The 15,300-nt window shown below is 39.6% G+C and overlaps 2 protein-coding genes across 2 annotated transcripts; both read right to left on the bottom strand.

Moving 5' to 3' along the window:
- Positions 1–294: 294 nt before the first annotated feature.
- On the bottom strand, positions 295–1,521 carry LOC116202343 (protein E6-like). The gene has a single exon (XM_031533865.1). It carries the CDS (start codon positions 1,454–1,456, stop codon positions 545–547), a length of 912 nt encoding a protein of 303 aa, XP_031389725.1. The 5' UTR covers positions 1,457–1,521; the 3' UTR covers positions 295–544.
- Positions 1,522–10,504: 8,983 nt separating this feature from the next.
- LOC116206146 (transcription activator GLK1-like) lies at positions 10,505–14,008 on the bottom strand. The gene is made up of 6 exons (XM_031538924.1): positions 13,114–14,008; positions 12,859–12,999; positions 12,317–12,694; positions 12,117–12,173; positions 11,693–11,809; positions 10,505–10,979 (listed from the first exon to the last, which is right to left on the bottom strand). The coding sequence occupies exons 1-6, from the start codon at positions 13,630–13,632 to the stop codon at positions 10,830–10,832; spliced, it is 1,362 nt and encodes a 453-aa protein (XP_031394784.1). The 5' UTR covers positions 13,633–14,008; the 3' UTR covers positions 10,505–10,829.
- Positions 14,009–15,300: the final 1,292 nt, after the last annotated feature.

Genomic DNA, 15,300 nt, shown 5'->3' with positions numbered 1-15,300 from the left:
GTGGTGTGAACCCACATGAGTGGGTGGAAGCATAACCCTCTCTGATACCATGAAAAAATACCCACTTGGGCTTACACGGACTTGAGTCCATCTGCAACCCAAAAGCTTAAGTTGATAGGTTACTGGACCCAAACCTCATATAAGTTTGTGATTTCTTTCTTAATTTTTCGATGGGATAACATATCTCAACACCATTAATACTTTTCTAACTGAATAAGCCAAAGTTCGGAAGTGATAGTCCTTTATGGCCAAGAGTTAAGTCAAAGTTTGGAAGAGTATTAGTCTCAATTAATAAAAAAGAAAAAGAAAACCTCGCGATCTTAAAAAAATGTGCCACGATATATATGGATGGAACTCTAATATCCTTTCCATGCAAACCACAAAATGATAAAACTGCAAACACTCAAGCTGAGCTTCATCACTCGGCTGGTGTCTCCAATATCTTAGAGGAAAAATAATAATAAAACGAGAATATAACAATATGTCACTACAATTTCTGTCTTTTTCTCATCAATCCCATGATCTGTGTCTCTTCTGCACTCTTTCAAGGAATATATGCCTCTGGGTTGTTCAGATGGTATCCTTGGCTCTTGTAGTATTCTTCCATGCTGTCGAACTCGTATTTCGACTTATTCGGATCATACCGGTTACTCTCGTTCTCGTAAGATCCCTCGCTCTCGGTCATGTAGCTTTTCTTCTCATTCGCCTGTTGGTACGCGTTTTTCTCGTCAATCCTATTGACATCGTAGTAGTACTTACCGTTCTCCAGGAACCTCGTGTCACTCATCCCCTGCCTCTCATTGGCATTATAGTTGCTCGGGTAGTAGTACTGGTTGTCGCCGGTGGTGGTGGTAGTCCCCTTGTAACTCTCAGTGTACCGGTTGTTTGTGCTGCCGCTGTACAGGCTGTGGTAGTTGCTGGAGTAGACATTCTGGTTCTTGTAGTTGTTGTAATAGTAGTTGTTTTTATGGTCGTTCGAGTATACATCCTTCTCCGTGCTCTCACCGTTGAGTTCTTCACTCATCATCTCGTTTTCGAACTTGTCATTGCCGTTGGCGCCGGTCAAGGTGGCTTCGGATCGGTAGCCGCCGGTCACCGTGGTGGGGGTGGTCTTGGTTTCCTTCTCCGGCAACAAGACTCCCGAGCCATGACCGTACAGGCCGTACCCGCCCTCAATCTCAGAAGAGACCGGAGCAGCCACAGGTGCAGCTGCTGGAGCCAAGGATGAAGATGGAGATGGAGTGGGTGAATCCACCAGCGCGTATTCCGGGGGAGGAACCGGGATCTTGACGTGAGGCGGCTTCATCTCCTCGACATTCTTGGTGGTGGAGTGGAGGTGAATGGCCTTGCTGAAGAACTTGCTCTCCCTGGCATGAGCATGGGGACAGCTACAAGACAAGAGGAGCAATGCCAGGAAGGACATGGAAGGCAAGAATTGCTTCGTGGAGGAAGCCATTTGAGATGAGAAGAGATGAGATGGATGATGTTGTGGTGTTGTGTTGGGTGTAATGTTAAAATGTTCGTATATTTTTATACATGGGATTGGCCTTTGAAGATTGCCGGGGAATTATGCGGGGATTGAGGGCTATGGTGGGGCAGGGGGGAAATAATGTCACATAGGGCACGCTCCATGTGCATATATTGAATTTAGGATGCCCACCATGGGAACATCCCTAATCAATCTCACAACAAGATCCCAAACAACTCCTTTTTTTTCCCCCAAAAAAATGATTGAAAAATATGTACTTATAATTTAGCTGGCATCAATCGCTCAATAAATAATGCATCGACTGATCACGTACAATTGCTTTCAGATAATCGGCAATCTAAAAGGAAATAAACGAAAAACTCTCTCTCTAGACAGAAACTGAAGCTTGAACATTCGTTGATGATAATGTAGAAGCAATATGGTACTGTGAAACTCGTAAGCTTTTGCCTACGTATAATATTTCAGTAATTCAATTCTTTTGTTTTTTGATTGGATTTTTTTTTTCTTGTAGAAGAGAAAAGCGGTACCGGTCAAAAGGTAATGGCATTCTATTTCTTTAGGTAGCAATTGAATTAAAGAAGAGGACAGGGACAGAGAGAGGCCTCTTTGCCTTTTGATTTAGGTGAGGACATTACGAAATGACAGTGATGAATGGGGAAAAAAAATAGATAAAAGAAATAATTATGGAAATAGATAAAGCAACAGGTTGGTCCTACCTCGCGAGGCATCGTAGCAGTTAAGTCTGTTGAGAATCTGACCTGAACATGAACAAAAGTAAGAGGTGTGATAAGAGGAGTGACATGATTATCATATATGTCGGAGGAAGTAACCTTCCAAAATCATAGGCTTTTGGCCAAGTAATTTGGACCGCGGAGGATCCAAAGGGCTGTTCACTACAGTGAATTCTTCGGGACATTAATGTACTTCTCACTCTCTCTCTCTCTTTTTTTTTTTTGAACCAGGCACCCTAGCGCGTACTTGATTTTCTTTTGATCGATATTGTATATTGTTTCAACTTAATTCTAAGTGCTGATAGAAACAAATGCTTATTTTGATTACATAAAGAGGTCCATGGACTTAATGTAACAAAATATTATTCTAATAACCAATAAAGACGCACGATTTTTTCCCATCGAGTATTAAACCTGAAGCATTATGATTACCATGTCTATACCACTACGCTGCACTCTCTTTGATAAGTAAGTCCTTATTTAATTAAGTTAATGTTATCTGATGGGTTAAAATTATGAAGATATTTGATGTGTTATTTTCACTTGATTGCCCAAAATTTTATTTTTACCAATTTTCATCTAATTCTTTGATTTCCTTTTTGTTATTTTCGAAAATAAAAAAAGAAGATAATTTCATATCGGAGAGGGAAAGGGCGGTGGAGGTGCCATCGCCATCGTCGGCCATCACCTCCATAGAAGAGGTTGCGACCAGCACAAAGAAGGTCATTGACGAGCACAGAGGATGCCGACGATCCTCTGTTGCGGTGATGGCTAGCGACCTCCTTTGTGGAGGTAGTGGTTGGCAATGGAGCCGGCAGCACCCCCGTGATCGATGCCTTCCGGCTTGTCTCTCTTCCCCCACCCCCACCCAACCCAATCTCTCTTCTCCATCTATCACGAAAATTCAAATGGGACTAATTTGAAAATTGCATAAAAGTTGAGGGCCGTCCTGCAAATACGATAACATGTTTTCCAGCTGGGCGAATAAGCTGAAATCAACCGAATTATTAAGTCCCCGATCTTCTTAATCATTAAGTACTTTTTAGACTGAATTATTAAGTTAAATCTTTTTTTTGTGTTTTTAAATAAGCAGAACTTAATGAAGTGTTGAAAATTTAATTTCAAAACTTAAATTTGAGTTGTCAAATACACACATAATTTCCTTGGAGCCAACGACAGAGCAAGATTCGCACTAAGGGGGAAGAGGTCCTTGAAGTTAAAGGACAAATGTAGATATTCTTTCCAAATTATGAGCGCGAAACATTTTGTACGGTTCATATTTGGTTTAAATATTTTCATGTATTTTATTTTACTAATCTAATAGTTTTTACTAATGGTATCATGAGCCTTTATCTAGAAGAAACTCTACATGAAATTAGCATCCGATGTTTTTCAATTGCTACATTAAAATGATTGATTAATTGAGAAAACTTTTGGTGGTTTGGGGGATATGTGGCGCGATAACCGGAAGGAAAAGCAGACAATTTTTAGTCAAAGGCGTCTTCCCCTCGATTTTTCCAAGTAAGTTGACTTTTTGGTTGCTATAAACTTATAAACTTATAAAGAGGGCCTAAATTATTACTGAAAGCTTCCACGGGAAGGAAAAAGAAAAGAAAAGAAAAGAAAAGAAAAGAAAAGAAAGCAGAAATATAATGATGCACGCTTTATCTAAAATCAAAAGGTTTATAACTTGATTTTCTTGATTTTTTTCAATGTTTCATTTCTCGTCATTTCTTTTTTTTTTTAATTCACAACTTAATATTTGGAAGCTCAACGATTCTAATTTATTTATATTCCAGTCTAATAGACTTATTAAAAGATAAATTCTGTCCTAATTATAAATTTTTTCCATTCAAAAGAATTTCTCGTTTTTTACTTTTTCTATTCATTCATGGGTGGTAAGAGCTGGGTCGTATATATATACTCTCCTACATGGACTCTCAGCCCATGGAAAAGCCTTGGGCCCATAAAACTTTGGGGAACCAATGATGGGCCTCGTGCAGTTTAGGACCATTTATTTATTTAGTTTTATTACGAGGGAGGGGCCTGACAACTGACAAGGAAGGGGAAAGGGAGACAGACGGGCAAGGTAAGACTCACCGGTATAATCTAATTATGAGTCTCTTGATTTCAGATCGAGAACGGGTATCATTGCCCTAAATCATTTTTCTCGTAATATAAGAACAATTGCCTGTCTCATAATTTCTATATCGCACATTTCATGGTAGATATCTCTCTCTCCCCCCCTTCCCCAGAGGGGCGGAGGGATCAACCTACGTACATAGGGAGTGCCAATTACAGCATGGACCCATTTATATATCGAACATCTTCATATACGAAACCGACATAGTCCGGCATATATATAGTGTTAGACGAGGAATAGAGGAGTCAAATTTCAAGACCTGTTCGTCCGGCTTCTTGTTTTTGATAATTTCAAACTGACATGCTGGGTTGCCTTGTATACGTACCTAAGCACAGCAGTGATCAAACCAATAATGGCCCGTTTGTTTAGCATGAATAGGGATCCGGATCCGGCCCAATTACGTCAGGGTTGCCATTCCTTTGTTTGTTTGTTATTTTGGGCCTGAATTATAATACGGATCGGCCCAATATTCCTGGAAAATGTTGAATTGTCATCTGGGCTTACAGCTCAGTGTCCTCCTATTTTTTTTTTTAATGCCATTCAAGTAATATTAGGCCATTCATCTCCTAAATGTTTCACTTCGAAAAAATAATTTCTAAAAGATTTGAAAAAGTGTCAGCATTAGTCCTAAATCTGACTGGCCGTTACCGTTACGTCTACGTGGAGATAATGCCGTTAAGGCCGTTTATGTAGCCGTTAAATGCTGACGTGGCGCTTCATGAGTAGTCACGAGTTGGTTCAGGTCCAGATGTCGGGTCTCACCCAGAATCGAGTCTGTTCGGGTCCAAATGTCTTCTTCTTCACCCGATTCCCTCCTCTCCTCCACGCAACCCAGTGCCGCCCTTGCAAACCGCTGATCACGGGCACCGTGTCACCGTAGCATCACGCAACCCGGCTCTATTCTCTCCTCCTCTCTGTGCCGTGCTTTGTGTTTTCTGCATTTGTTTTTCTGAGAGAGAAATTTTGAATTTTGATTTTGAATTTAGTCCGCTAGCGACTTCACCGATCTTCAAGATCAGCAATTTTGATTTTGAATTGATTGTTATCATTTGGTATACCCAGCGCCGTCCCTGCAAATTCCAGTTTTAGTGAAGTTCTCGATGGACATGGACAGGGGCAGCGACGGTGGCAGCAGCGGTGTTGAATTTCCGTGAGTCGTCTCTCTCCCTCTCTCCCTCTTTCGAGCCTATCGCAGTCTCACAAGAACTTCATTTCAGGCAGCAGCAGTAACTGCTCAGCTTCTCCTGTGCGGCGCCAATTTAGTCGCCGGAGAAATCAGGGAGGAAGATGGTCTTCAAGGGCAGGTTTTTCTCGTCCATGAAATCGGACACCTCGAGCCCAGATCCCACTAATGCAACTCCACAGATGAACATGAAATGCAGCACAGAAGCTCAGACTGCAGGACAAGGAGATCAATTACAGATCAACTGCATCAAAGGAGCCAAATTAACGCAATCACAGTCCGATCCGCACTTCTCCTTCACACGCAGTTGAATTCTCTCGGGGACATTCCCTCTCGAAGGCAGCCATTAAAGTCTAAAGCTCTTCCCTCACAGCTCTCTCACACATACGCCCAACCCAAGAGAAGAAAAGAGGGAAACTTTCCTCGTTCTCTGTGAAAGGAGCAGAAAAAAGCAACAAAACTCCATTAAAGGGCTGTTCCTGTAGCTCCATCCTTTAAGCTTTAGGAACCCAAAGCCCCTTTCTCTGCTCTCTCTTCTTCTGCTAGTTTTTTGGGGTTGTTTCAAAAACACGACCAGCTGAAGGTCTGATAAAGAAATATTTAAATAAAAAAAAAAGAGAAAAAATCGGATCCCCATTTGCACTCAGACAGACAAACCGAGAGAGAGAGAGAGAGAGAGTTTTGATTCTGCCTCCGATCCGATGGCTGGTGGCTGCTCTTGTCATTGACGACGGTGGGCTGTGCTGAGCACTGCAACAATGGTTTCAAAAGCTTTCGTTCTCTTTCATTTTCTTTCCTTCGGACCCGAACCGGCTCGATTCTGGGTGGGACCTGACATCCAGAATCGAACCAACTCGTGATCACTCATGAAGCGCCACGTCAGCATTTAATGGCCACGTGGACGGCTTAGCGGCGTTATCTTCGCGTAGGCGTAACGGTAACGGTCAATCATATTTAGGACCAACGCTAACACTTTTCCAAACCTTTTAGGATTTATTTTTTCGAAGTAAAATATTTAGAACTCGATGTCATAAATTGACAAATATATAGGACTATTAGTGTCATTTTCTCAAATTTATAATATGGAAAAAGTTTTAAGATTAAACTACTAATTTGTTTAGGAGGGGTAGTATCGTACTTTTGTCGTAAGCTTCTCTATTCATTCTCTCCAGCCAAAATTGGGAATTGTAGTTCCGATCTCATCTATTACATCCAACCAAACAAGTAAGCCCATGTGTAATCTTGATTGCATTGCTTATTAATTCAAATTACATGCTTATTCTATTCATGATTTATTTCAGTACAGCGAACCAAACGTAGCATAAGAGAATGGGTCATATACGGGCAATTCTTTCAAAGATCATTTCGTTGATGAATGAAGCCCGTAATTAGCCCTGGAAAATTGATCCTTTCTATGTCGATATACTATAAAATCCACCTTTCCTATTATTACATCAGCCAAGAGCGGAGTTCATATTGTACAAATAGAACATTCAAATGCATACTTCCTCATAAGGCATCATACAAATAGGAGGTTGGTCCAAACGACACGGATGCTTACTAGCTCGTTTTCGTGAAATTCTGAGTTCAAATCTCATTGGATGACTATGAAACTAATTTCATCAAACGTGTTAAACCGGCGCAGATGGCTTGCTTAGAGTAATCTCGGGCTGGATTTGCTATTAAGCCATAAAAGTCCATGGACAGACTAACTAATCGTATTCATTATAATAAAATCTTAAACAGAATTTCTCCATTAATTCATGCCAAAATATGAACACGTGGGCAACTGCCATATATTAAAGATGCTATTTATTTGGATGCAAGAGCACTCGTATTCAATCTAAAATCAAAAGTTTTTCTTGACAAGAAAAATTTTAGAATTTAATTTTTATTAGTTTTTCTGGCAGCTCCCCTTCACTTCTCAATCGATTCATCAAAATTCTCTCTAATGAATTTGCAATGAAGGATCTAAGACCTCTACATTTCTTTCTTGGCATACAAGTCCAACGTTCATCTAATACCCTCTTTCTTTCCCAACAAAAATACATCTCAGATGTTCTCACTAGGTTTGGACTTGCACACTAGGCTGCAGTTAAGACGCCATTACCATCTCATAGTAACCTATCATTTACTGATAGCGAGTTATTGGGTGATCCTACTGAATATAGGAGCATGGTTGGTGCTCTATAGTACATAACAATTACTAGACTTGACATTTGTTTTGCTGTCAATTTAGTTAGCCAGTTTATGCATGCCCCATGAACGATTCGCTTGTAAGCTGTGAAGAGAATTATGCGTTATCTTCAAGGAACAATCTCCCATGGGCTTACTCTACGCAGGTCCTTTGACCTACAGATCACAGCCTACACGAATGCCGATTGGGCTGGCTGCCTGGACACCAGACAATCGATAACAGGTTATGCAGTTTTTGTTGGACCAAATCTCATCTCTTGACGCTCCAAGAAATAGCCTACATTGTCTAAGAGCTCGACAGAGGTTGAATATCGAGCCCTAGCTTATGCTGTAGCAGAAACGCTATGGTTTCGTCAACTTATTCAGGACATTGGCCTTCACTCTCCGAGTCCCATCATTGTATGTTGTGATAATATAAGTGCTACTTATCTTGCAGCCAATCCAATTCAACATCAACGCTCTAAGCACATAGTAGTGGATTATCATTTTGTGCGTGAGCGGCTTCAACATGGTGATCTACTTGTACGCTACGTTTCGACATCCAGTCAGCTGACATCCTCACTAAAAATTTGTCGGCATCCCTATTTCAATTTCATTATCGTAATTTGTCTGTGTCTACGCCCCCAACAGATTGAGGGGGTGTATTAGAATATATTTCGGTATCTTGAAAATATTCTTGCCTTGTATAGCTCACTATGTATCGGGACACCGTTGTTATATCTTTCCTAACATATATATATATATGTATGAGATATACTAACCCTAATTGGGTCACGACCAATATTATTCACACTTGGTTTCAAAATCTAATGACTTAAGATCGAGCTCAATTGGCATGTAAGGGTATCGCATTTCCCCCTTTGGTTCCCGAGGCTTTCGGTAGCCGAACTGCAATTGGTAATAACTTGTACACAACAATCACTAGTTATTCAAACCAAGTTTCGGTGGACAAAGGACGATTGCTATCCACGACTCATTCACGACCGCACCAATAATTAAAGATGATTACTCGTTGCAAGTATTAAAAAAAAAATTGAACTCCAATTATTACAGTTTGGACGGGTCAACTAGCAGGAAATAAAGAACCCCTGATATGGAGTTTTTTCTAAAAAAAAAATAGTGCGACTCATGAGTTTAGTATAAGAATAAAAAATTAATAAAATAAAATAAAAAATACATAAATCTTATTAATAAGAATCGAATTCACAATTTTTTAGTTTTGAATCGGTATCTTGTGTCAATACGTTAACATCTATTCCTTGATACGGAGAATTGTGTTTTCTTTTATGTTGATTTTCCGTTCTAGGGTCTTATCAAAAATTCATTTACGAGGAGTGATGGATCGAGAGTTATTGGGAAGTACACTGCTTCAAAGGGTGTCAGACATATATATATATATATATATAGATGTATACGTGTGTGTGTGTGTGTCGTTGTCCTTCTTATGGCAGGCGGTCACGTTATGAGGGAAGAAGATGCCCTCTCTGCATTTGCATGGGACTGCTGCCATGTCATCGTTCTTCGATCGCTTCTACGTTGGATTTTACGGTTCTTCCAACTACATGATCAGTTTTCAGGCCCCACCCCACCTCTTGTGGCTGTGGCTTTTCTTCACTCCACTCCTCCCCGACATTCTAAATATTTGTTCTTATAAGTCTAAACTCATCATTCAAACTACTATATATATGCTTGCTTTATAACAGTTTGATAAATGTGCTATTAAGGGGCGAGTTTCATCACTTGCAATGTAGAAAATCAACTCATTGTGAAGCATTTTATTGTCAAAGCAAATTGATGTTCAAATGAGAACTAGAATCAATCCGCACGTACCGTACCGCAACTTGGGAAAAAAAATTCATAGTGAGAAAATAAAAATAAAAATAAAAATTGGAAATTAAATTTTTTTTAAAAGAAAATATAATATGATCGAAACTGGAATTAGGAGAATTACGTCAAATAGACAATATAGGATTTCAACTTATCTCTTTATTGTCAATTGTATATAATATTTGTGCTAATAATAAAGGATATTTTGTACTTTTTCACCATTCTATAAATTAGGGAGGTGGTTACAAAACTGAATGCTGATTAAATAATAGTATAAAATAAGATAAGATTAACTCATTTTTTTTCGGGTTAAAAAGAAAAGTATATGGACCTAATATAATAAAATAAAAATCCTATTAACTAATAAAGGGATATATGGCTAGTCCAGCAACAAATATCAAAATCGTTATCTCTTAGTAATTAGACGAGGGTGTATGTTATTCCGCTGCACCTTGTCTTTTTTGTCTTTGAAGGAGAAGATTACAACCCTATTTTATTTTATTATTAACTCAATAAATTGGACCAATTATATATATACACAATACTAATGCAAATAGAATAAACTCCCAGTTTTTTTTTTGTCGAATGAATAAACTCCCAGTTAGGCGTCCTTTATCCCAATTACAAACTATACTAATGAGTTTTCGAATTTCTAATTGCAGATATATAGTTATTATAATATTTCGTCATGCTACGGTATTCATGCGCATATATAGGTCATCAAGTTGAAAAATATAACTTCCCATCGCACTTGAGGCAAGATTAGATATTCATGTTACACACATAAATGAATCTTCTTACAGCGGAAAATTTTTTCTGATGAAACCGCGACGTCTTATTGTATCCATGCCCCATTAACGTAAGTATATGACCTAAAACGTAATCAATAAGTGCATGCAATGAGAACTTTGCTGGCATAAAATATAACCAAAGCATTGAGACTCTATAAACATGTCGTTTATTTATTCATTATACCCGATAAATATATATATATATGTAGAATTTAATTAAGATAGCATCAACGCTGAACCTCATGAGCTAGGCAATACGGTCGAGTCTCATGTCCAAAACGATGGCCATTAAAAAAAAAAGGTTATTCAGGAAAAAAAAAGAAAAAAGGAAAAGATTTAGGGGAGGAAAAAACTCACTGATTAGATGTTAATTAATAATAATATTAACATCTAACACAGTACGTATTTAGGACAGGAAATGTCGTCGAATTCTTTTTTGGGGTTGGGGTTCGCCACGGGAACGGCGCCGTCAGGCACAAGACGGAGGAATCTTGGGGATTCCTTGGCGCTGCAGCTCGCCCATCACGCCGTCAAGAGACGGCGGCTTCAGGCCCAGGGGAAGGGGCAGCCACGGCTTCGATAAAACATCTCCAATGGCTGCATCTACGCTCTCCTTCGACTGCGTACGGGTGCAGTACCAAGTATCAGTAACATTACAACACATATGTTTATGTATATGTGTATATATCCGCGTAAGTAAACCAATTGATATCAAAACAGATGTTCAGCAAGGTGAATGACAATATATTTTCGCAGTTCTTGGAAAAAAAAACTATTTTTGCAGCATACATAATTCAATTCTAATAATTATTTTTCTTTGATAATTCGAATGTAAAGTTATCTATATTCTAAAATTTTAGTAAAGCTGATAAAATAAATATAATACACTGACACACACTTTGAGAATCAAAAGATTTTAACATCGATACTTGTTAATGGGATTGCTATAGTTTCAGAGTGTTCTTTGTCCATTGTTCGGAGGCTAATTTTGTTGGCATTCACTTATTCCTGGTGAAGATGCTTTTAGTAAAATTTGCTTGATGAAATACAGTTTGCCAACTGCATTATATCTTGTTGTTTTCATTTTGTAAATTTAAATGCATAGAGCGACTATATATATGTAAAATAGTTCCTCTCAGTTTTCACTGAATTGTTATTATACTATTGGGAATAACATGAATATCCGGTTTAACGAGGGTCTATATGCATACTCATTCCAACTCAAAAATCATGAAAGTTAATTAAGATTATTATTTCATTCCATCAAGTAATCCATTAAATAGTCCTATTAGGTACAAACTGTGTACCAATGCGCCTATGAATTGTACTTACCGGGTGGAAGTCAAATGGAGGGCGGGAGCTGACTGGTCCAGTCGGGTGGCCAAACCCCGGATCTACTTTGTACATTGGGTGAGGTGGGATGCCGGGTACTGGTGGAGCCGCAAATCTCTGCATTGAAGTGACCAAACCTCGTTGTACTATAGCTTCCATAAAACATAAATTCAAACTATCTGAACCGCGACTTGAATTGATAAATCAAGCCCTCATCGATAGTTCGATAAGAGAAACTGCAACTATGTCAACTACGATTCTTGAACTATATAGGTACATATGTAGCAATATTGACGGGTGGCTCGGAAATTATTAAGTTGTTGCTTTTGAAAAGATGGATAAAAAAGGTGAGGATGCATGCATGAGAAGACACCAAAGATAAGACTCCAACATAGTGAGAAAAATAAAGTAATGCTTTACTTACCGTCTGTGGAAGTGACTGGGGGAAGCATGGCGTTCCGGGTGTTAGTGCATTTGGTCCCTACACATGTGAATAAAAAGCATATAAATACATATTATCATTTTTTTTGTTAGAAATTAAGGAGAAAAAAATCTTATGAAGTTATGGCTAGGGTCGTATGTCCATGGAGGTGAGACACATAGATGAAGAAATGTGGTGCTTACATGCGGCCGGTGAGGATGCCAGTACGGCGCATCCGGTGCCATTGGAGGAGGAGGATGATGAGGCGCCACCGGTGCCCAGGCAGGTGCTAATGGGGGCGGAGATGGTGAAGCGGAATGGGGTAGGTGCTTCGGCCACATGTTTGCGAGTGACTGGTCCATGGTCGGGTGGCCCCATACGTGCAATGGCCTAAAATGGGCTGGCATGGGTGTCACCGGAGGAAAACCCATGGTGCCTGGGGCAGGTGCGAGCCATGGACTCACTTCCCGCTTACCTCCACCGGGGACTGCTGCTGCCGCCCCATACATCTGCCGTCTATGGCTCCAGCTTGCTGCTTCCGCTTCACGAGCTAACTGGTGCTTCCGATGGGACCGATATTTCTGATGGAATTGTCGAAACAGGAGAATTTGAGACACGGAACAAAATTGACTCTTTTCAACGTACTGAATTTAAATTAGGTTTTATGACAACATTAGCTAAATATATAGATTGACAAGGCATATGATAAATAGATGGCAACTCAATTATGTATTGAAATATATACCTGGAGGTGGCTAGCAATGTTGTGACGGGTCAGGCAGTCGATCCCCATGAGCTCTAAAATCCTCGAAGGCACTGCCTTATCCACACCCAGCTGTTCCACTGCCTGCACGAACCTCCGGTGCAGCTCCGGCGTCCAATCGACCTAATTCGCACAATTTCGATAAATCAAATGGTTGAAATCTCGAAATTCATAATCCGTATCGAACCGTTATCCTCTCAGTCAGCACAAGAAACTTGCGGATAACTGCAATATCACCTTGACTTTTCGCTTCCCTTGAGGATTGTTATTATTCTTGGAGTGGCTCGACGGCTTCCTCCCGCCCTTATCCGACTCCTTGGGAGTTGTTGGGTTAACCACGACCGACTCATCGATCTTGCTCGCCACCTCCTCTCCCCGGGTCACAGTCGATGTCCCTGACTGCTCTGATCCCGACAACTTATCCCCATCTCCTCCTTTCTTGGCGGAGTAGTTGTTATTGGTGTCCTCGGCTGCCTTCTGATCCACGGACGTCGTGGACGTGTTCACGATCTCAGACTCCTCCCCTCCGCTGCCCGAGAACTCCGCCAGGAGCTCCGGGTCCATCTCCAGGTCGGGCAACACGTCCCCATCATGGATCCCGATGAAGAGGTCATCGAAGTCAATGCTATCCAGTAAGTTCCTGTCGGAGAAGTCGGGGAAGTCACCGGTCACCCCGATTGAGAAATCGCTCGCCATATCCTCTCCCTGGCCCTGGTGATCATCTTTTCTGTTCCTCAAAGGTGATACGGCAAGCATTTAAATGACTCCCAGATACGAGGAGGGAAACAAACTCCAGATCCCGCTCCTTGGATCGATCAGTACCTGTAACTAGCTAGCCCGCTATATGGATATGCTATATAGGCGGCAAAATTACACGTGAACTAAACCACGCCACTGCATGAAACTATGCGATATATGTTTATATGTGTGTATGATATGAGTGTGTAGCCCTACTGTTTAGATGAATTGTTCAGCACTTTAGGGTTTCCTTGTAGGCAAAGGGAGGGAGGATTGAAGAAGGAGGAGGAGGAAGGGGCCAGTGGTGGGTTTATGAGCTGTTTGTCTGATGAAGTTTGCAAGGTGGGGAAGATTAGATCTCCACCACTTGTGTAGAAATCTCTCTCTCTCTCTCTGGGCAATTTGTTTTGTTTGTATGTTTTTGTTTTGTCTGTCTTCTATATGCATAATTCTTTTATGTCTTTTTGGGGCTTGTGGTTGCTCCTTTTTTGAAGGTTATGAAAATCTCTCTCTGTTGAGAATTCCAGCGTGTGTGTGCCTGCATAAGCTTTGATGTAGCCCATCAAAAGGGAAAATGAAAATAATGAAAGCAACCAATAAAATGTTGATGGAGTGATCAGCATGTTCGATTCCTATAAGAAGGATAACATAAATTTGAGTTCCTAGTAACACTCTTATTGAGTGAAAAAATAATCTATAATAATTGATCTCCTGAAATTACGAGAGCAACATCTCCTATAATTTTGTGAAAAAAGAATAATAATAATCGAAACTCTCAATATATAAATTGGTATGTCCTTATTGTTGGCTTAGACAATTGAAACTGATGTCAATACTGCAAAGGTTTTAAATTTTATATTTTTAATATGTGTGATCTCAATCATGCATATCACTTGTTTTTTATATGTTTTTCCAAGATTTTGATGCATCCTAGAATTAATTTTAAGATCAACATCGAGTCATCGTCATGTTTTCCTTAGTTTTATTTGCATCTGCGAAAGGCTTGTGGTTAGTGCAGTGCCATCCTTGCTCTCGATCTAGAACATGAGAAATTAAATTCAATTCTCATCAAACAAATATTTCATTTTACATTGTTTCTCATTCTGTACCTTCTATTAGATAATTTACCTCTCCTATATATATATTAGGGTCTTAGGCTTTTAGCCCACATAAGTATATATATTGGGGAGAGCCAGGATTTTCATGGGGCAAAAATATTACTTACATAATTTTTTTTTCAGGGGACAAAATGTTAATTTTACATAAAAAAAAACACATACTTTTGTGACAAAATTTTTAAAAATTCAAAGTTCAGAGAAGGCAATTGCTCCCTAACTATACATTGGCTCCACCCCTATATATCTGTGTGTGTTATTCTCCGAAATCTAAATAGTCATAAGCATGTATCACTGCACTACGCTCTCCTCTTTTGGTTATTATTTTCTTCGGTTATAAGAGAAGCTCATTTGCCTATTACAATGAAATAAAAATCCTAATAACTAATAAAGTAGTGCATGTAATCCCACTAGGTATCAAACTTGCAACATCTTAATTGTCAGGCGGGAACGTGCACCACTGTTACATCATTTTTTATGGTTATCATTATTTTTATTTTATCTTTTAAAAGGGGATAAAAGTAGATTATATATACGTCATAAATATATTGAGTAGTTATGTGCTGTTTTA

Source organism: Punica granatum, chromosome 4 (genome assembly GCF_007655135.1).
Source record: "Punica granatum isolate Tunisia-2019 chromosome 4, ASM765513v2, whole genome shotgun sequence".
In the NCBI taxonomy this organism is placed as follows: domain Eukaryota; kingdom Viridiplantae; phylum Streptophyta; class Magnoliopsida; order Myrtales; family Lythraceae; genus Punica; species Punica granatum.
Note: the sequence above shows the minus strand (reverse complement) of the source record. Positions and strands in the feature narration are given on the sequence as shown.